Here is a 23010-nt window from a genome sequence, read left to right on the forward strand (position 1 = left end):
AATCAACCTTGCAGTAAACTTCGACCGTATTCCAGATACATCGTGGGATCCAGGTATTCACCAATCAGGACACGTGGCACCCGATAACCGTTAGATCAAATCCTGCATGCTCTCCACGTGCACCCTCCCCACCCAAAAACTAACTAGCGTAGTTTGGCAGTGACACTAACTGGGTGACCTGGTATAAAGGGGGGAAGAAAATATCGACGGAAACAATAAGGGTACTTTCGTAAATTTGAGGATAAAATTCCCCGTTTACTTAAAGTTTATATTGCTGCCTGCCGGACTGCTGAGAGATACGTGGAAATACAATTACGTGTGCTCTAAGCGAAAGCTGAAAAGATTTATTTTAATTGCTATTGCTATTGCTATTTCTCACACTCTTCACCTCCTTCTCAATCGTACACACTGTGTTTTTTTTATACAGAGGATTCTAAGCTAATTACTGGGTCTGCTTCTTTTTTCTTTTTAATTAAAAGATTCTTTTCCAGTATTTTTGTTGATTATAGAATATGATGATGCCTTGAATAGTTGTTTGTGGCGAATGGGTAGTTGGGGTTTTGGATTTTGAGTTCTGAATCAGTTACAGAGTTTTTGAGCAAGAAAAAGAAAAACAAAACAGAGACAGGGGAGATGAGGAAATCGTTCAAGGATTCTCTCAAGGCTCTTGAAGCTGATATTCAGTTCGCCAATACCCTGTAATTTCTTCTTTCTTCTTCTCTTCCTTGATTTTCTGTAGATGAGCATGGCCAGTACCGATTCATCATGATTTTCCCCTTTTTTTTCTTTGAATTTTTTATATATACTTCCTTTCTGATTTTCTTTCAAAGTATGCAATGCGTGATACTGTTTCTTATATTACGCTATAATCTAGTATTTGAATTCTTGTAATCCGGTAAATTAACGTTTTATTACTTTGGGGGACTATAAAATTTCAGATTGATAGTTTTCATCCTGGCTATGGTTCCATGTTGAATATTTCTTTTCTTTTCTTTGCTTAATTGGAGTTGTTATTGGTAATTTTAGTGTTTATTGGATGTTCATTGCTTAATAGATGGTTCTGTATTGAATATTAATAATGGCTCCTACAGTAATGAAAAGTGACTATTGTTCTTTTTCTTCTTCAAGCTTTTAAGATATTTTGGATATTCATTGCTTAATTAGATGGTTCTGTATTGAATATTAATAATGGCTCCTACAGTAATGAAAAATTATTGTTGTTCTTTTTTTCTTCTTCAAGCTTTTAAGATATTTTGATCATATATGGTTAAACTTATCCTAAAAGGAAAATACTTATAGAATTTGAAGTTTGAAAATAGTGTTTTTACCACAAAAAAAGCCTAGCCAGAAAAGGGGAAAACAGAGGACACTGAATGACTTGGATGAGACTAATGAGTCTAGAACTTCCATTTAGAGGATTTGGGGGTCCTTCTTCCTTTTATGTAGCTTAATTACTTGTCTATAGTAGTTTGATCTGTTCTACATGTATATCTGCATTGATTAGTACATGATAGGGACTACATTATACTACACGTTATTATTTTTTGTTTTTTTGAATGATTAGGGCTTCTGATTATCCAAGAGAATATGATGGTGCCTGTCTTCAGATGAGATTATCTTACAGTCCAGTTGCACATTTCTTCCTTTTCCTTGTTCAGTGGACTGATTGTCATCTTGCTGGTGCCTTGGGGTTTCTCAGGATTCTTATATACAAGGTGATTTGCAAGCGCTTGTGTAATGAATTTCTGATGTTCTTGTCATATTCTAAACTTATAGCATTTCAAGGACGTTAATTTTGTGATGTTCCTTTTTCTGAAGGCTTATGCTGATGGTAAAACCACCATGTCTATTCATGAAAGGAAAGCTAGCATAAGAGAATTCTATGGTGTGTAAGAGGGGATTTGTTGTTGTTGTGCATAAGTTTGATTCATATTTATCATAATTTTTGAAAAAATGTTTACACTATTTGAGTGGTTTGGACTTTGGATTGTCATGACAGGGGTGATATTTCCCTCGTTATTGCAACTATCTCGAGGAATTACGGATGTGGATGACAGGAAACAGAAGGAAATTTGTGCTTCAAAGTTCTCGAAAAGAGATGAACTGAATAAAGGAAAGGTCTCCGAAATCGACTTAGAGAGGGAAGAAGAATGTGGGATTTGCATGGAGATGCGCAGCAAGATTGTGTTGCCCACATGCAACCATTCAATGTGTATGAAATGCTACCGAACCTGGTAAGCCATCGAAACTGATCTTCTTTTTTTTGTTTCCTTTTTGATTATCAAGTAATTTAGCGTGGTGGGAATGATAGAGATTAAAGTAAGCAACCCGAAGTTGAATTCCGCACCACGGATATAGCTGGACTTCAAGAAACATATACAAACATATTATGAAGAAAAGCTTAGCATCTCCATGTTCAAGCTCTTCTCTTGTCAAAACATAGATTGAAGATAGGCATATTATGTTGAAGATAATATTTGTGTTTTTATGGTGTTTTATAGGCGAATAAGGTCACAGTCATGCCCCTTCTGTAGGGACAGCTTGAAAAGAGTGGATTCAGGTGATCTTTGGATATATACAAGCAAAAATGAAATTGTTGATTTAGCTTCAATCTCGAGGGATAATATGAAGCGTCTTTTCATGTATATTGAGAAGCTGCCGCAGATTGTTCCAGATCCAAAGATTGTTTCTTATGATCCACAGCATCAACGTTGATCACCTTATTATTTAGAAGTGTAAATAACATATGGTTCATTGTAGATAGAACTCATTTATGTTCTTCTTTCTTCATTAGTTTCATTGTAGTAAGTGTAGAAGCACTTTGGGGGGGGGGGGATTACATTCTTTGCTATGAAGTTATATGCTTTTTTTAGAACTGGTTCTCATTTGATTGTTCATCACTGTCTATATGGTACATGAGAGAGCATTCTTTGAAAACATGGACAATAATATTCTCTTATCTTGTCTATCAATGTGTTTCCATACATTAATATAATGCCAACAAGCTGCAAGAGTTTAGGTACTAGTGTAGCGAGTTTATGTTAAGATTATTTGCAGGCATTCCAAGACGCTTTCCATCCTCTAATGCTGGTAAAAAAAATCGTAATATTTTATAATGCTAATTGATGCCAAATTTGTAACCCACATTAATAAGATCCTGTTTAGCTGATATTTTAGGTTTGTCGCAGTCATTTTCCAATTATGAGTTACTTTATTGATTAGATTGATATGTCGAACTCGATTGAAATTTTATATAATGAGAAAATTAAATATATATATTTAAAATATTGGGGTAGAGCTTAATACTGCTTCGAAATAGGGTGTAATTTTAAATTTAATAAAAGAGGAAAATAGTTATATTTTAGAAGAAAAGAACGTTGGGGGGCTAGAATTGGATAAAAATGTTTTAAAATGATATAATATTAACACCACAGTTAAGAGTCGTGTGCATAACGCAAACTATGGTTATCATCTTATTGGGTTGTACCCTTTTAATAATTGAGTTCTTTAATGTTAGGATGGAAGTTCCTCCATTTAATTAATCAAATGTGATAGTCCAAGTGCTTTTTTGTTAGTTTATTTAATTTACACTTTTTCGTGATGTTCTTATAAACAAATGTGAATCATTTGTGCCTTTATAGTCGTGATTTCTGAGTAGTTTTTAAAGGCACAAAATTGAATTTAGGATAATTATAATTTAAATATCATATTTGGATTATATGGAAAAGAGCTTAAACTTGGAGTATCCTTTACTGGTTTGTTTGTGTTAGGCTTTGATTGGGGATTTATACTTGATGTTAGGATTAGTGCTAGTGTTGGGATTATTTGAAAGATTATTTATTAAATTGTATGAACAAAATTTCTTCTTATTTCTTTTTGTTTTCGTTTCATTTTCTATTCAAGGGCGAGGATCGAACGCTCAATGATCTCACTTAACTCTTATGGTCCGTTATTCAAATAATAAAGGAAGGCAAAAGGAAGTAAATGATGTTTAGATGGTTAAAACTCACAAAAGAATTCATCATTTTTGTCTTGCTAAAGAATAGCTGAAAGGAAAAGAGAGCAAGAGTGCATTAATTTGTAACGAAATCTTGTAATTATAACTTTCATATAAATTTATTTTGTTAATTAAAAGTTGAGTTTTTATTTTTCTTGCCTTATTTACAATCAAGTAAACTAATTTTTAGAATGTTCTCATTTTGGTTAAATATTTTATAATTTCATCACTTTATTTTTAGGATGTTTTTATTTTAGTCACTTCAACGTTAAATTCTTAACGATAGTTGATTGTACATCTTAAATCATGTCGTGTCATATTTATACTTTCAAATTGATCACTCAATTTCAAGGTTACCTTTATTTTGACCAGCAAAAAATCCTCTTTGTAAGTATTAATCCAAGTAAAAATAAAAAACTAATGTAAATACTAAACTGATGCATTAAAAGTATGTCATCTTATCTCTTTGTTGAAAGTTTTTAAAAAATAATATTGAGATTTTAAAATCTAAAATATTAAAATCAATTAAACAAATTGTTAAAAATTTATCTTTTGATAATATTAGCCGATTTGTTACTATGATATTAAAATTAATTAAATTGTTCAATTTAATTTTTTCTAAATTTTATAATTTTATTTTATGTTTTTAAATTATAATCAAACCAAATAACTCGTCTTTAATAATTATTTATAAAATTTAAATTTTTTTGATTATATGTTTTAAATCTTTCTTGCTAAGCTAAAAACAAAAGAAAATTATTACAATTAATTACATTAATTAATTTTATCCCCATGCTAAACAAAATTCAGAAATATTTTCATCAGTTTTTACTCTAACGAAGAATAAACAATTAATTTAATTAATTGTAAGGATTTTCCTTTACTTTTAGCGTAGCATGGAATATTTAAGACTATATAATCAAAAGAATTTTAAGTTTCATATACAATTATTAAATATGAATTATTTGAGTTGATTTCGTTAAAGATAATTTAGAAACATTGTAACACCCCTAGAATCGATGTACTATAAAAGCAGTAATAAACTTGAAGTATGTTGTGGTATACTAAATTAAAATAAGGACTAAATCATAAAGATATAAAAAGATTCATGGTCTAAGTGTAAATATTCAACATGTGAGGGGTTAAAGTATAAATATGGAAAATTTAAAGGGCTAATAGTGAAAATATCTTAAGGGTGGAAAAGTCTAGAAATTAAGGAAAATTGATTAATAAGGACTAAATTAAACAAATAGAAAATTATGAGGGATTAAATTGTAATTTTATCAAATTAAGTGATAATTCAAGGATGAAATTTTTAAGGATTATAAAGGAAAATGATCAATTAGAATGAGAGAAAATTCACAAGTGTAATGATGAGATGAGGATATTTTAATAATATTTAAATTAAAGAATTAGATAAATGTTATAATATTAATATTTTAATTAAATTTTTATTAATATTTTATTATGAAAATGTTAGTATAAAAAGGGAGGAAAGATGAAGAGAACTCATCATCCTTCCATGCTCCAACGTGAGAGAGAGCTAGAAAAGAGAAAATTTTATTTTTCTTACAATTTGGTCCTTTATTATGAAAACTCACATTTTCACCCAAAATTCTTGAAAATTTTCTTAGACACCGAAGAGAAAAGGTGAAGTAGAGATTCTAGAGAATATGTTCAATAATTTAGAAGTAAGAAGATATGAAAGTGAAGAAAATGAGAAGAAAAGGGAAGGATAGTGGTGAAGATGAGAAAGGAATGGAAATGAAGAAGAAAGGAAGAAATTCTAGACAAATGAGGTAAGTTTCATGCTAAGCCTACTTGTACTTCAATAGGTTGAGTTAAATATGTTGTGAATGAGATGTATGAAACATGTATTTTAATCTAAATACTAGAAATAGAAAGTATTTGATGAAGTATAGAGATTTAAAATACTAATTTAGTAAGCAAGAGAAAATGTGATTTGTATTGTGAAAAGTACTAAGATTAAGAAATGAATATGTAATTTACAAATAAACACAAGTGACTAAATTGAATAGTAATCAAAAGTATGATGATTATGTATGAAAGATAGTTCAAAGAACCATGGAAAAGAAAATACTTCTATTAAAATAGTTTGGACAACAAAAGTCACCAAAAATCATAGAAATTTATTTAGAGGTTGAAATATTTAGTTAAAACTTATTGAGTCTAGTTTCGTATGGAAGAAACGGTGTAAGAAATGGAATTGTATATTTTGAGATATATTAGTTTTTGTGGGACAATGTCAGAATGGATTCGGGTTCCCCTATTCTTGCAATGACCCGGTTTCTAGTGGTGTCAAAAAAAATCACGGTTCTGAAATGTCGTTTCACAAAAGGTGTTCGTAGATATTAATATTTAATATTTATGAGGTTGGTCTGGAAACATATTAAAGTTGGCCTAATAATTTTGCTTAATTGATAGTAAATTAAGGTACAAGTGTAATGATACTAAAGTCAGTGGAGTTGAAAATTACAATTCTGGGATCTCGTTTCCATAAACTGAGTCAATAGATATTATTAAATAATATTTACGAGTTAATTATAATTTTATATTAAATTTTGATCTGATAAATTTAGTAATTGGACAATTATTAAAAGTACAAGTCCATCGGTTCTTGAGTTAGCGGTTTTGAAAATTGAGGTTTTGGGATCCTGTTTCCGTAAACCGATCTCGTAAATAATATTTATAAATATTTACGGAGTTAATTTGTAGGCTAATTGAATCTTGAATAGGTAATTTCGTATACATAGTGCTTAAATTAAGCACAAGAACTAAATTGCATATGGGGTAAAAGTGTAATTTATAAAAGGATTATAACTGGGCAAAATAGGAGGGACTAAATGGGCAATTATCCACTAAGTTTTAATTGTATGGCCGTTTAGCATGATGAGTATACTATAATATATATATTGTAAAGAAGTATTATAAAAACAAAAGGAAAGAAAAGAGAAAAGAAGAAATAATAATAAATTGTTATAAAATAAAGAGAGATGGAGAGAATAAAGAATAAAGAAAATATGAAAGTAATAGAGAATGTACTTTATTGATCAAAAGGGTGATTACAATGCTTTATCGTAGTCTCTACTTATAGGCATAAAAAGTATAAAAGAAGTAGAGATCTAATTCTGATAACTATTAGAATTTAAAGTACATTAAAACTTTATCTTAATCATGATGGATATCCACTTAATAAAATATTCATAACATAAATGAAGTAATAGAATAATATTAGATTATATATATAGTGGTAGTGGTTGGAGATGAAAGAAAACATTTCCTATTTCTTTCATCTTCCAAGCTCGGTGCAGGGGAGAAAAGAAAAACGCACGACCAGAGTTCAAAAGTCTTGAGCTAAATTTGGTTAGTTCAATTTAGTTCTTTTTTCATAATTTTTATGTTTTTAGAATTATGGTACTTTAAGTTAATTAACCCATGTGAAAAAATTTGTTATTGTTAAAATTTGAGTGCATTACTTTAGTTGAATGTTTGAAGTTTTGGTGTTAAATGGTTAACTTTTAAGTTTAGATATGAAAAATGACTAATTCAGTAAAGTGAAAATTGTTAATTTTGAACATAGTGACTAAATCGTGAGTATATCAAAATTGATATGAAATTTATGTAATTATTGATAATAAAGGGCTGTTGAAGGATGAAATTGAAATGGGTTTAGCTCAAATATGAAAGTTAAGCTTGTTTCGGTTTTAAAGACTAAATTGAATAAAATGAAAAATTTTAGGGAAATTTTGAAAATATTAATAGGAAGAAATATGCATTATATTGAACGTTATAAAACACTTGAGACTGATAATTGGAATAAATTATTATATAGATCGAGATTTGAGCTAATTGGCGAATTAGTCCTTGACGTTTTGTGTGTCGCTATTTTTGTCAGGTAAGTTCATATGAGATTTATTTTATTGATTAATATGCATTTTTTATTATATTGTTTTGCTTAATATTTGAACTGTTATTTATATAATGTTTTTGGCATCAAAGGATTAAATCGAAAAATATGAATTAAATGATTACGATATGAATAGCTCAAGTTTATGGTGAACAATTGATTGGTTTGATGTTTATTAAATTTGGTATGTTATGATATTTTATATTATTATTGCTATAGTCCAATGCTAAGAAAGATTTGATTTATGTTGAAGTAGTTATATGGAGTTAATTTATATATATTAATCGGATTCAAATTGAGTAGAAGCATGTTTGTATTTTTATAACATTTGGTATGCTTTAAATGCTGGCAAAAGTATGTTTCAAATGCTGTCAAAGTAAGGTTTAAATGTTGTCCAAAAATATGTTTTAAATGTCATCCAAAGCATGTTTTAAGTGTTGTCAAAACTAGACATTTCTATAATGTTTATATTAAATTAGATGTTAGGATTAAATAAGTGTTTATGTCGATCTTAATGCTGATATTATAGGTGAATAAGTGTTTTTCCAAAGCTGGTTATATTTGATATGCTTCATGCCAATCTAATGTTTTACTTGATTTTTCCATTATATTATTGTCAAAACTATTTTTTTTTTAAGGTATGATTGGATCACCTTGCAATTTAATCGTTTTAATAAAACATTTCGATTTTACTAAAACAATGATTTTGGTCTTATGAAACTCGAGAAAAACAAATTTGGGAGTCGGTTACGTGCGAGGAAGGATTAGCACCCTCGCCATGCCCAAAATTGGTACCTAATTGATTAATTAATGTCTTAATGTCGAAAATTGAAAATTTTGAAGAAATTTAAAATATAATCCCTTGATTAAAATCATTTAAAAATTAGGAAAGGGTGTATTTTACGTTAATCGAGAAAAAAGATCATGTCCCGTAAGTTAGGGCACAATACCTTACATCCCGAAACGAGAATAAACACCGAAAATCTTATTTATTTTTAGAAATTTCTGATTATCTCAGTTTCGGAGAAGAAATCATATTCCGTAAGTTGGGTCACAATCCTTTTTTAATTCCCAAGATAAATTTAAAAGATGCGTTTTTGAAAAATAGTTCGCATATTTGAATTTATTAGAAACATCGAAGCCCCGTAAGTTAGGGATCAACTTTTCGAATTCTAAAATACGAAATATGGCTTATTATTATTTTAATACGTTTAGGTCAAAATTGATGCGGTACTTAAAATGATATGAAACTAAAATATCGAACCAACAAATGATTATAATACAAACGAATTAATAAACAGTTCATAGCATATGCAACAATAATGATTACATAACATATATTATTTTAATACTAATATTAACCAAAGAACAATAAAATCAACAATAATAATAATGAATAATAATGGTAGTGACAATAATATAAAAAAACATAACAAGACAATATCAAAATTAAAAAAAGAATTAATAAATAAACACACAAAATAGCATTGAGGAAATTAATCTAGGAAATATTAAAAGGACTATTAACAATGGGTGAACTTAGGGTCGTAGTAATAAAAATAATAATAAATAAATAGTTTAAAGTTTTGAAATTACATAAAAATAAGTGCATTTAAAGTGTTTAAATAAGTAAATAAGAAATATAATGGAAATAATAACGTAAAAACAAATTGCTTTAATGATATAGTTATGATAATTAAATTAATAATAAAATAGCCAAAATAACAAAAAAAGACTAAATTAAGCTTTTAAAAAATTGAGGCAAATCAGAAGTAAATGAAAAAGGGATGACCCTTTTGAACGCACGAATAACAAGGAGGGACTAAAAGGGTAATTTTTCCTTCCTCCAAAACGCGTAACTTCATCCAGGATTAAAATGCGATAAAACAAAATTAACAAGCTTAATTAAAAGAAATAAAAATAAATAAAAAGGATCTAATTAAAGCAAGTATAAAAAGTGGAGGGACCATTTGCGCAAATATCCCACTGAAGCAAAAACACGCGGATCCTTCCTCTGGGTCGGGGTCACCGCACGGGTCAAGGGCCTGAAACGGCGCCGTTTTGAGCCTGGTGTTTTAAATCAAAACGACGCCGTTTTGAAAAGCTTTATAAATTAACTTTTTTTTATCAAAAATTCATTTGATTCCTTTCTTCAAAAAAAAAACCGTCAAAAACCTCTCAAAGTTTTTCCTCTCTTTCCAGAATCCGATAGGACTCGGTCTTAGAACCTTTGCACCGACCATCGACTCATGGCGACGGCGTTGCCTTCATGAAGTTTAAAAATCAAAATGCCCATTTTTTGGGCTTTTCGACTCCCCGACTCAAAAGTCCCTGATTTTCATCGAAATCGGCACCTCTTTCGCAAAAAAGGTACAATTTTTATCTTTTCGTTCTCATTTTTGTTTAAAAATAAATGTAAATAAATAAATAAAAATAAAAAAATAAAAACGACACAACTACCTTTGAAAATGGTCTGTATTTGAATTGATTTTTCTCTATTTTCTTTTGATTCATTCGTAACTAAAAAAAACATAAAATCAGGGCTCTTTTTATAACCCGAAAATACCACTTATTTTTCTATTTTTTCTATTTTTTACACTATTTTTTTGCTTTTGGACTCTTCTAGTTTGTTTTGCAGGTACAGATGTGGTAGCACACATGGAGGTGCTGCGCGTAAGAGACGGCGACGGCAGCGACAGTTAGGTTGCTGCTAGGGTTTGCTGTTTTTTCTTTTGTTTTGGGCTAGGTTTAGTGATTTGAGTTTAGTTTGGTTGTTTTTTAGGGTTTGGGTTTGTAATGTAAATAGACTTTTAATTATTGGACTTTATTTATTTAGTTTATTTTTGTGTTTGTTTTGGTTTTGGGCTCAAGCCAAAATTGGCCTATTACAGCTGCCTTTTTTTGCACGTTGTCGTGTAACGAAAATGGAGCAAAGACTTAAAAATGACCAATTTTGCCTGGTCTTGCTGAGTCTTAACCTCTCTTAATGCTTCTCTTCTTCAAGTAGCCCAATTCTAGCCCATTGCGTCTTGTTGTTTCGATTCACTCTACTGCAACCTCAGATATGACTTGTAGCTTCAATCTACTCTACCACGACTTCAAAGGGAACGAGATTTGCGGTTTTAATTCGCTCCACTGCAACTTCAGGAAGTTAGGATTGGTGGCTTCAATCTGCTTCACTGCAACTTCAAGAAGATAAAATCTGCCATAATTTGTGGCTTTAATCTATTCCACTGCAACGCTAGAGAAATAAGATTCGCTGCCTTCAGCTTTAATTTATTCCAGTGCAACGCTAAGGAAATAAGATTTGCTGCCTTCAACTTTAATCTACTGCAACGCTAGGGAGATAAGATTCGTTGCCTTCAGCTTTAATCTGTTCCACTGCCATGTTAGGGGTATAGGGTTTGTGGTTTCACCGATCTGTTCTCTGGGGAACATGACCTGTAGAATCCCTTTCATGGGCCTATTTCTGCCTAGTGATTAGGATGTTCTGACCGGAATGAATCAAAATCTCCTAACTAAATGTGCATGCATGAATGCAAAATGTCATGAAAATTATCCCTTAATGTTTAAGTTGTTATTGCTCATTATTCATTAAGGCTTTACTACCAACACGTCAGAACGTCATCTTGTTCGGCTGGTAACATTCACATCTTACTTAACCGGATTGCCCCCACTGTAATCTTCAAGGTTCAATCCACTGTAATCTTCAAGGTTCAATCCACTATAATTTTGGGACATAAAATTTGAACCATCCTCTTCCCACTGTAATTTAGGAGTATAGGATGTGAATCCTCTCTCCCATCACTTTGGTCATTTACACCACTCCTAGGGTGTCGTACCAATGTAGAATTTTCTCTTCTAAAGAATAACCCCCTCTTATACTTGGTGATCATTGCTCATTTGTTCACCAACATGAAATCTTGTCATTTTTTTCAATCAATAATTTGACAACAAAATCCGAAGGGATAGTCTTAATTTAGACTCTTCCTTCCCAGATATTTCCAACCTTTAAACCTGGTGTGTTCTAAACAATAGTCTTGTTTCAGGTTCTTGTATTATTTAGAAACTTCTAAAGTAATATTCAGAACTTCCTTTGTGAAAATGTTGTTAGTCCATTAATAATTATTCCAATGCAACATGTTTGCAAAAGATCATAACACTTCGAAGAACCGTTTTGACTTTGTCATATGCTTAAGAAATCTACAGTACTTTGTCGATGCCCCAGACGTCGCATACCCCTTTCCTATTAATTCATGTATAGCAAGATCACCGCATGCTCCATTTTGATCAATATTTGAGCTGCCCCTTTCGGGTTTTCAACTCAAATCCCCTTTGGTCTTAAGGCGCCCTTTGCGGGTTTTCACCTTGGCCTCTCTTTTTTTTCTTTTATTTAGGACTCAAAGTGCCATTTACGGGTTTTCACCTTGGTCTCTTTTTAGGACTCAAAGTGCCTTTTGCTAGTTTTCACCTTGGTCCCTTCTCCTTCTTCAGGTAAAATACTTCTTGATTAAATTTGAGTTTACAGGATTAGACAAGTTTTTACTATCCATTTCGTTCAAAATCAATGCTCCTCTAGAAAATGCCCTTTTTACAACATAAGGTCCTTCCCAATTTGACATCCATTTCCCTCTAAATTTCTTTTGTACAGGAAATCTTTTTCAACACCAGGTCCCCTTCGTGGAATTCTCTAAGACGAATCTTTTTGTTGTAGGCTCGAATCATTCGTTTCTGGTACATCTGACCGTGGTGAATAGCTTTTAACCTTTTTCCTTCTATTAGGTTCAACTGATCATATTGAGATTGGATCCATTCTGCTTCATCCAACTTTAGCTTAGCCAATACTCGGAGAGAAGGAATTTCAACTTCAATGGGTAAAACTGCCTCCATACCATAAACTAAGGAGAAAGGCGTTGCCCTGGTAGAAGTCCTGATTGATGTTCGATAAGTAATGAGGGCAAATGGTAATTTCTTATGCCAGTCCTTATAAGTCTCAGTCATTTTCCCCATAATTTTCTTGATATTTTTGTTGGCCGCCTCCACTGCACCATTCATTTTTGGGCGATACGGTGCTAAATTATGGTGTCTGATCTTGAATTGACTATAGACCTCCGCTATTAAGTTGTTGTTCAAATTCAACGCATTTTTAGATATGATTCTTTCAGGCATTCCATACCGACATATGATCTTTTTTTTCAAGAACTTGCTGATTTCTGACTTTGTGACATTAGCATACGAAGCAGCTTCTACCCATTTAGTGAAGTAATCAATAACCACAAAGATGAAACGATACCCATTAGAAGCCTTCAGCGATATTGGCCCGATAACATCCATGGAGAAAGACCATGGAGAAGTCATAACATGAAGAGGTAAAGGAGATGCGTGCATTTTGTCTCCATAAATTTGGCATTTATGGCACTTCTTGGCATAATTGATGCAATCTCCTTCTATGATTGACCAGTAGTACCTGAATCTCATAATCTGTCTAGCCATTGTGAAACCATTGGCATGCGTTCTGCAAATACCCTCATGGACCTCCTCCAATATTTTATTAGCCTCCACAGCGTCCATACATCCTAATAGTACCTGATCATTTCCCCTTTTATATAAGATCCCTCATCTAAGACATAATCAATGGCTAGTCTTCTCAGAGTCTTCTTATCATTCTCAGTTGCCTAGTCAGGATACTCACGATTCTTCACATATCGTAATATATCTTGATATCAAGGGCTGTCATCATTTTCTCCCTCTTCGATATTATAACAATGAGCTGGGGTTTCATAGATGCTCATCTGAATAGGATTCATGTCCTCTTGTTTGGTCACTTTAATCATTGAGGCTAGAGTAGCCAACGAGTCAGCCATCTGGTTTTCCTCTTGCGGGAGATAGCAAAAAGTAATGTCATCAAACTCTTCAATCATTTCGAGAACCAGCTTTCAATAACTAACTAATTTGGGATCTCTCGTTTCCCATTCACCTTTGAGTTGGTATATCACCAATGCTGAATCCCCATATACCTCTAGTACTTTGATTTCACGTTCTATAGCTGCACGAATGCCCATGATGCACGCTTCATATTCTGCCATATTGTTTGTGTAATCAAAATCCAATTTGCAAGTAAAAGGATAATGATCTCCATTTGGGAAACTAAGACTGCCTCAATTCCATTGCCCACAACGTTCGAGGCTCCATCAAAGTTTAGCTTCCAAATGTGACCCACTTGGGAATTTTCTTTAGTGGTTGCCACATATATCAAGTCCTCATTCAGGAAATCAAAATTCAATGGCTCGTAATCCTCCAAGGCTCTACTAGCTAGAAAGTCAGTTATTGCACTCCCTTTCACGGCCTTCTGGCTCACATAGACTATGTCAAATTCGAAAAGTAAAATCTGCTATCTGGCCATCCTCCCATTCAAAAATGCTTCCATCATATACTTTAAAGGATCTAAATTTGAAATAATCCAAGTCGTATGGTACAACATGTACTGCCTCAGTCTCCCAGTTGTCTAGATCAAGGCACAACACAATTTCTCAACAGGTGAGTATTTCATTTCACAATCAGTGAATTTCTTACTGAGATAGTATATCGCCCTTTCTTTCTTTCCTGTCTCATCATGTTGGCCTAGCACACATCCCATGGAATTGTCAAACATCGTTAAATACAGTATCAGTGGCCTATCCGGACTAGGGAGTGACAGTGCTGGAGTATTAGACAAGTACTGTTTTACCTTGTCAAAAGCTTCCTAGCATTCCTATTCCCACTCACCTGGATTATGTTTCTTCAAAAGACAGAAAATGGGGTCACACTTCTCAGTTTGTTGTGAAATGAACTGGGCAATGTAATTCAATCTTCCTAAGAAACCTCGAACTTCCTTCTGAGTACGTGGCGGAGGTAAATCTCGTATCGCCTTGACTTTGTTTAGGTTGATCTCGATTCTTTTTTCACTGACTATAAAACCCAACAGCTTTCCTGACCTAGCTCGGAAAGTGCATTTCGTTGGGTTAAGCTTGAGCTGGAACTTTCTCAGTCTTAAGAATAACTTTCTCAAGACCTGCACATGTTCCTCTTCTGTTCTAGATTTTGCAATCATATCGTCAATGTAAACCTTGATTTCCTTGTGCATCATGTCATGGAACAAGGCTACCATGGCTATTTGATATGTTGCTCTTGTATTCTTCAAACCAAATGTCATCACTTTATAGCAAAACGCTCCCCACAAGGTGATGAATATGGTCTTTCTCATATCTTCGGGATGCATTTTTATCTGATTGTATCCAAAGAATTCGTCCATAAAGGAAAACAAAGAGTAGCCTGTTGTATTATCCACTAAAGTGTCAGTATGAGGCAATGAAAAATTATCTTTTGGGCTGGCCTTGTTCAGGTTCCTGTAGTCCACACACATTCGTACTTTTCCATCTTTTTTAGGGGCTAGGACAATATTGGCTACCCATTTGGAATACTTGACCACCTGTATGAACCCAGCATCAAATTAATTTTTGACTTCCTTTTTTATTTCTAGCACAATATCAGGCCTCATCCTCCAAAGTTTCTGCTGAACTGACTTGCAATCCTCTCTTATAGGAAGGCGATACACTACAATGTCAGTGTTTAACCTCGGTATGACCACACGAAGACATCTTTGAATTCTTGAAGTAACTCAATGAGGTCTCGCCTCGTCTTTGTGGTGATGTCAGTTCTAATCTTCACCTCTTTTCCCCCTTCCAAGCTCACAATTTCTATTGATTCCCTGTGAGGTAGGATTTGTTTCTTTTCCTATTCTATTATCCTCAACAAGTCTGGAGATAAACCACAGTCTACATCATCTTCAAAGCCATGCAATCCCTCTAAACACATGTCTCGTTCAAAAAGAAATTCTGAGCTTGTAGCAGCGTCACTCATGTCATTGATATCCAGGGACTTATTGTAGGTACAAAAGAATATACAAAGAATGGATGAATTTATGGATAATTATTTGTACAGTATAATTAAGAATGAATGAAAGAATGATTTGGAAGAAAATCTAAAAGAATAAAAGAATCAAAAATAATTACTCGTATGGAATGAAAGAATATTTACTCAAATGATTGCAAAAAATGTACTTCAATAAAATAATGATGTTTGGACATGAGCCTATTTCACAAAGGGATTCTTATCACTTCTAGGCTAAAAGCGATAAGAGTGTTCTGAACATCACTCTGAGTAAGCTTTAAATACTACAGAGATTTCTTCTGTAGTCCAATTGCTTAGCACGCTCCCAAGTTCATAAAGGCGGATATCTAACAAGGTCCTGCCTTCAATTGTTTCTTCATGAATGGCATTGATATGAACATTTCCCAACATTTCTTCAATACTTTCTCTCATTGGCGTCTTTCACTCGGGATAAATAATCTCTCCTAACACAAAAATTTTAGATATGCAAGGGAATATCATTGGTTCCCACTTGATTTCCTCCCCACTTATGCGTGCCCTTTTTCTTCCTTGCCTTTTCTCTAACTCTTTCCTTCTTTGTCTTGTATTTCGCTTGTAACCTAAGCCAAAACGGTCATGCTTGTCCTTCAGCATTGGAGCCTCAACTCTTCCCTGAAGATGTCTCTCTAATCCTTTTCCCGGTAAGGCTCCTCTTCTTACCATCAACTGTAGACTCATTCTTCTAGTCTTGGATATTTTTGGCACTAGAATCCTGCTCCCCTCAGTAATAAATGTTGCATTCACAAACTTCAAAGACCGGAAAGAACATTCCACTACCTCATCATTTGTCTCTAAGTACGGCGCATTACTGGTTACGGCCGCAATAATATCCTCTTCAGCATTTATCGTCACTAGCTTACCTTTTGACACTAGCTTTCAGCTTTTGATGTAGTGATGAAGGTACGGCCCCTGCCAAATGTATCCAAAGTCTCCCCAACAAACAATTATAGGAAGGCTTGATATCCATCATTAGGAAGTCCACCTCATAGGTAGTTGGGCCAATCAACAGAGGTATTTAAATTCTTCCCATGACTCTCCTTTTTGTGCCATCAAAGACCCTTACTATATTCTGGCATATCTTCATGTGTGAACTATCCATGGGTAACCTGTTAAGTGTGGATAAGGGCAATACGTTCAATGCCGATCCATTGTCAACCAGAACCCCCGTTAAAGTATACCCTTTGCATCTAGTAGTGATGTGCAGAGCTTTAGTGGATCCCATACCCCCTAGTGGTATGTCATTGTCGTTAAAGAAAATGAAGTTATCAGCACTTGTGTTATTAACCAGCCGATCCAATTTATTGACCGAAATATCATTGGCCACGTATGTCTCATTTAACACTTTCATCAATGCACTTTGGTGTACTTCCGAACTCAAGAGTAAAGCTAATGTAGATATGCGAGCTGGTTGTTTATGCAGTTGCTCCATAACACTATACTCGCTGTGTATCAAAAACTTCAAAAATTCTCTGGCTTCCTCCTCTTTCACTTGCTCAATAATTGGCGGCTCAGGTTCGACTGTTTTTCTCTTCTTTTGTTCCGCCATCAGATCTTTTCCTTTTATAGGTTCTGTTCAAGCATATATCAGATCGTAGTGTCTCTCACTACGCGTATGAGAACCTGCATCTTGATCCTCTTTTGAAGCACTAGTTGAATCCTCTTTTCCCGAGATTGTCACATTACAAACATAACTTCAGGGGACCCTCTTGCTATCCTTATAAGCAAATACTGCAGGCTTCTAAATTATGATCTTTGGTGTCCTCTGTACTCCAGCTTCATTATTTTTAGGTCGCGAACTGATGACCACAGGATAATTGACTTTTGGAACCACCGTCTTTGATTCTGACGTGCATATACTTCCCTCTTTTTTAACTTTTTCACAGAACTCCATCTCTTTATTATCCATCATGCCTTGAACCAAGGATCTGAATTCTTCGCACTCTTGGATCTTGTGCCCCACCTCATGGTGGAACTCATAGTAGTTCCTTATCTTTTCGTAACTTCCTTCCGAATTCGAAATGGTTGACCCTATTTTTACCATCTCCTTTCAGACCCATCTCAAAGGAGTTTTTGTTTCTGCAATGTCTGTATTAATTCTTCTCCCCATATCTTCACTCATCGCGTTTACCCCATTATCGATATGATTGGGTAATAGATTTTCTGCATTAGATGGGTCATCGAATTCGAGAATGCCCATATTGATGAACCTTTCGACTAACTTTTTAAAAGCAGTGCAGTTTTCTATTGAGTACCTCATGATTCATGCATGGTATTCGCATTGGGCGTTTGTGTCATACCACTTGGGGTATGGGGGTTGTAGAGGTTTTAAGTAGAAAGGGAAAACAACGTGTACATCAAATAAACTCTGATACAGCTCCCAATACGATATTGGGATTGGCGTAAATTGAAGCTTCTCAGTGTTTTGCTTTGTACCGAATTCCTGTCGTGATGAACCTTGTTGACCTGCAACCACCTTTCTTGGCTGATTTAAAGTAATCGGTTTAGAGTAACCCTTATTATATGCACTTGTGTTATTCACCTCGTTTTTTTCCTCGAGGCTGACATTTTATTACTTTCTTCGGCATCTATCTTCCCACTTCTTATGGCATTCTCAATCATCTTGCCATTCATTAATATATCTGAAAAACTTTTTGTGGCACTTCCTGGCATGTGTGTGATGAATGGGCTTTCAGTGTGTTGATAAAGAGAATCATAGTTTCTTTTTCTAGGAGCGACGGCTGAACTTGGATGGCAACCTCCCTCCATATCTGTACATATTGCCTAAAACTCTCACTAGGTTTCTTCTCCATGTTTTGTAAAGTAATCCTATCATGAGTCATATCCGTTACATGACTATATTGTTTCACGAATGCTTATGCTAGGTCCCTCCACGAACTAATTCTCGTACAGCTCAATCGGTTGTACCATTTGGATGCTGCCCCTATCAGGCTGTCCTGGAAGCAGTGTATTAGTAGTTGGTCATTGTTAATGTATCCAGTCATCCGTCTGCAAAACACGGTGATGTGAGCTTCAGGGTAACTAGTCCCGTTTTACTTTTCAAATTCTGGCATTTTGAACTTGTAAGGAAGAACTAAATCTGGAACCAAACTCAGATCTTTAGCGTCAATTCCATGATGACTATCAGCACTTTCCATTGCTTTGAATTTTTCCTCTAGTCATCTACACCTGTCCTCTAGCTATTTTGGTAATTGTGCTTTTGCTTTTTCCTTTTATACCACTTTATCAAAATCGAGGATAACAGGATTAGTTGAGTTATCTCTTGGGTTTGAACCTAATCCAGCCTGAAAGTTCATTAGCATCGAAGCACTGGCCTGAGATTGTTGAGGCCTAATTGTGATGGATGGTCTCCGCATGTGTATCTCAGCTTGGGCCTATATAATTGGTGGAGTAAAACCTGGAGGATAAAGCGGCTCCTTATTATCCTCACTCGGATTGATAATGGGGCATTTTCTTTTATCTATTCTCCCAGCCAATAATTGGGTCAACTGAGTCATCATGTTTCTTTGAGATTCTAGCATTTTGTCCGTCATGTCTTGTTGGATCTTAGATAGCTGCTCTTGCATTTGCATTTGTAGCTGGTCTTGCATCTCCCTTTGAAATTGTTCAAGTTTTTCTAATCTTTGGTCCATGTCTTTTGTCTTAGCTCGGGTATCGTAATGATGTTTAGTTGGTAGGTTTTTTGCCGGTTTCCAGATAAACTGAAATGATTTTAACCAATTAGGATCTTTTGGTGGACTTTAATGCATATGATGTAATGTAATGCAAATGCATGAAGTGAATGCAAAAAGGCATCGATTTTGATTCAATTCCATTTAAAAAACTTTACCAAAAAACAAAATTCTTTACATAAAACAAATTACATATATGGCTTTGCCCTAATACTCAAAACTTTAATTTTCCTAAGCAGTAAAGCTAACTCCTGCCCCCGGTCTGATTCCAGCTCATACTTTACACTCAGTATATCAGCTTGTATTGCCAAAGTCTGTAAGTAATCGACTACCTCTCGAATTTGAGCCACAGCCTCTCCCATAATGTAATCTCTGTTTCTAACTTGGTTCTGACAAAAGTGGAACTGTTCTTTCTGATGCTCTTCATTGACTTCAATGAATTCAATCCGCACTTCAAAGTTTTGTAATGTCATTTCTAATTCTTCCACTCTTCTTTTCATTTGCTCGATCTTGCCTAAGCTAGCTCTTAGCTCTATCGCAGAATTACGGTTTCGATATTGATGAAGAGTTTTCTCAAGTTTAGCCATTCTAGCTTTTAGTTCACCCTTTTCATTTCGACTTTCTGACAAACTCCTCTCTAGGGTCTCATTTTGTATTTGGGCCTCCTAGAATTTCCTTTCCCATCTATCAGCCTTGATATTTTCCTCTTGAATTTCTTGAGACCACAGCTCTGAAGTTTTCCCTAACCCGGCAGTTTTCATTGAGAAACGTAACTTTTTATAGTCTGTTTTTAAACTATCAAAATCTCCCTCAGCTTTATTCTTCCCTTTTCTTAATTTCTCAGTTTCTAGCTTCTGAACATACAAGTCTAGTCTCAAATTCATCTTCTCTTCTTCCATTTGTTTTATCTTCTTTTCTAACTCTAAATTTTTTCTTTCAAAATACTGCCTTATAATTTCTAGCTTGGACGGGATAAATCAAAAATGTTTTCCTATCGGCTGACTATCTCCCTGACTTGGCCCGAGGATGTTATCATTAATCCTCCTACCCCACCACTCGATATACTCAGGGGTCGTCATCAGACCTACTGTCAATCTCTTTATCCATCGAGTCTGGTTCCAGGCATTGGACATCTCTCGAATCTTCTTCTTGTAACTGTCGCCTTTATATGAGAATTCACACTGAGCTAGTCCTTGGGTTGCGGGTACGAACTGCCTTGACCTATACTGTCTTAGTACTAGCAACGGTGCATAGCCAATAGCTCCCCAAATCCCAAGTAGAGTGACCCAGTCGAAATCACCACGTCTATATAAGTTATCATCCGGAAGCATCCAAGGAGCTCTTCATTTGATATCCTCTTCTTGAAGATTCTAAAAAATTACCGTCCATTTTTCCTCCAAGATATCATCTTACCTCGGTATAGCTACTATTTCTTTCAAAGGCGAATAATTTTTGGAGAAGACCCAATAAGAAACCTTATCAACTTTCCAAAAGTGACTGTGGAACCATGCTAAAAAGAGCTGCACACATCCAATGAATCTACCATCACCCGCTCTCCGGCATTCGTTCAGCGATCTGAAGGTTTCTGTTAAAATTACCGGGACTTGTGTAACCCCCTTATCAAGTCGGTCAAAGAGATTGGTGATTGCTTCATCAACGTGTCCCAAGGCTTTGGGACAGACAACTAAGCCGTAGACACTCAAGGCAAAGGTATCAACTTTTTTTTTGTATCTGGGTGTGCTAGAATTACATCCTTCAAGTTCTTTCAGGAATGCATTTGTTATCCCCATTCTGCTTGATCCGTGCTGCAACCCATTGTTCACTCATCCCGGTAATATTCATCAATTTCTTCAAAAAGGTTGGGACATTAACAGCTCTCGAGTAGGCTTTGTGTACTTAAATCTTCGAGCAACGAAGTAAGGCCATGTATTCTTCCACTATAGGCACTAGATTAACTCCCCTAAAAGTGAAACAACTGTAAGCAGGATTCCAAAACAGGGCGAGGGCGCAAAATAAGTGTTTATCCACCTTTATGTCAAGCAGATAAAGCAGATCTCCATAGCCACAGTAAAAAAGCTGCTTGACCTCATCATTCCACTGATCCCAGATTTCCTTCAATTCTTGCAGACTATTCTGGGTTACACTAATACGAGTGAAGTCTCACGACTCTGATACATATCCTTCGGCCAAACTATCACATTTTTTCTACTGTGTTGCCTTAGACCAAGTTTGGATAGCCGCATTATCCTTCACCGTATCAAGAAATCCTTTTTCCATGATAAGCTTTCTATCTAGTAACCGAATATGAACCAACGCCTTTTACGATGAAATGCTATGCAGTCAAAATGCCATGTAATCAAAACAAAACACAAAAAAGTTAGTGTCATATATAAAAAATAGAATTCAACACAAGCAGGAAATAATAAAGTACCTATTCAGGAATCTACTAGGGTTTGGTATAGTTTTACCTAGGACAAGTTCCTAAAGTTCACTACATGAGGTTTGGCTTCTAGCGCAAAGGTGCCTGAACCAGTAGATTCCTCGATCCTCACCCATTATAGGCTCATGCGAACCGAGTTTGGTTCAGGGGAATACATTTCCCTATGCTGCACAGAGATGAAAATCTCACGAAAACATAGGTACGGATGTATTCCGAAAGCAATCCACTATCCTGCACGGAGGTGAAGACCTCACGAAGGACTAGTTTCTCACTCCCACTTAAAGGGGTAAAATTGACCAACTTATGTAATGCAAAATGCAAATACACAATAACAGATTTGGACCAACCAAACAGACACACTATGATTAAAACCATAAAAATAATAGATAGAATGCAAAAAGGGAAAATTTAAAACAAATTTTGATTTTTCAACAAAAAGACAAAAATTAATCAATTTGTGGCTTAACTCTCAACCAGTCCCTAGCGGAGTCGCCAGGCTATCGAAACCATTTTTTTTGTAAATAAAAAAAAAGGATCGACTTTTATTTTGAAATTAAAAATAAGAAAACGGGAGTCGCCATCGATATTTTTTTAAGGTATGATCGGATCACCTTGCAATTTAATCGTTCTAATAAAACGTTTCAATTTTACTAAAACAATAATTTTGGTCTAACGAAACTCGAGAAAAATGGATTCGGGAGTCGGTTACGTGCGAGGAAGGATTAGCACCCTCGCCACGCCCAAAATTGGTACCTAATTGATTAATTAATGTCTTAATGTCGAAAATTAAAAATTTTGAAGAAATTTAAAATATGATCCCTTGATTAAAATCATTTAAAAACTAAGAAAGGGTGCATTTTACGTTAATCGAGAAAAAAGATCATGTCCCGTAAGTTAGGGCACAATACCTTACATCCCGAAACGAGAATAAACACCGAAAATCTTATTTATTTTTAGAAATTTCTGATTATCTCAGTTTCGAAGAAGA

General features: G+C 34.4%; 1 protein-coding gene and 2 long non-coding RNA genes across 3 annotated transcripts; all 3 read left to right on the top strand.

Annotated features, from left to right (window-relative positions):
* The first annotated feature begins 271 nt into the window (after positions 1-271).
* Positions 272-2972, top strand: LOC105780367 (E3 ubiquitin-protein ligase AIRP2). The gene is made up of 5 exons (XM_012604654.2): positions 272-698; positions 1565-1715; positions 1819-1885; positions 2000-2234; positions 2502-2972. The coding sequence occupies exons 1-5, from the start codon at positions 634-636 to the stop codon at positions 2713-2715; spliced, it is 732 nt and encodes a 243-aa protein (XP_012460108.1). The 5' UTR covers positions 272-633; the 3' UTR covers positions 2716-2972.
* A 4337-nt stretch (positions 2973-7309) lies between these two features.
* Positions 7310-10146, top strand: LOC128040565 (uncharacterized). Its single transcript, XR_008195277.1, has 3 exons — positions 7310-7381; positions 7851-7913; positions 10128-10146. It is a non-coding gene; the product is annotated as an uncharacterized LOC128040565 (long non-coding RNA).
* A 57-nt stretch (positions 10147-10203) lies between these two features.
* LOC128040385 (uncharacterized) lies at positions 10204-11515 on the top strand. Its single transcript, XR_008195025.1, has 2 exons — positions 10204-10295; positions 10552-11515. It is a non-coding gene; the product is annotated as an uncharacterized LOC128040385 (long non-coding RNA).
* Positions 11516-23010: the final 11495 nt, after the last annotated feature.

This window comes from Gossypium raimondii, chromosome 4, assembly GCF_025698545.1.
Source record: "Gossypium raimondii isolate GPD5lz chromosome 4, ASM2569854v1, whole genome shotgun sequence".
Taxonomy (NCBI): domain Eukaryota; kingdom Viridiplantae; phylum Streptophyta; class Magnoliopsida; order Malvales; family Malvaceae; genus Gossypium; species Gossypium raimondii.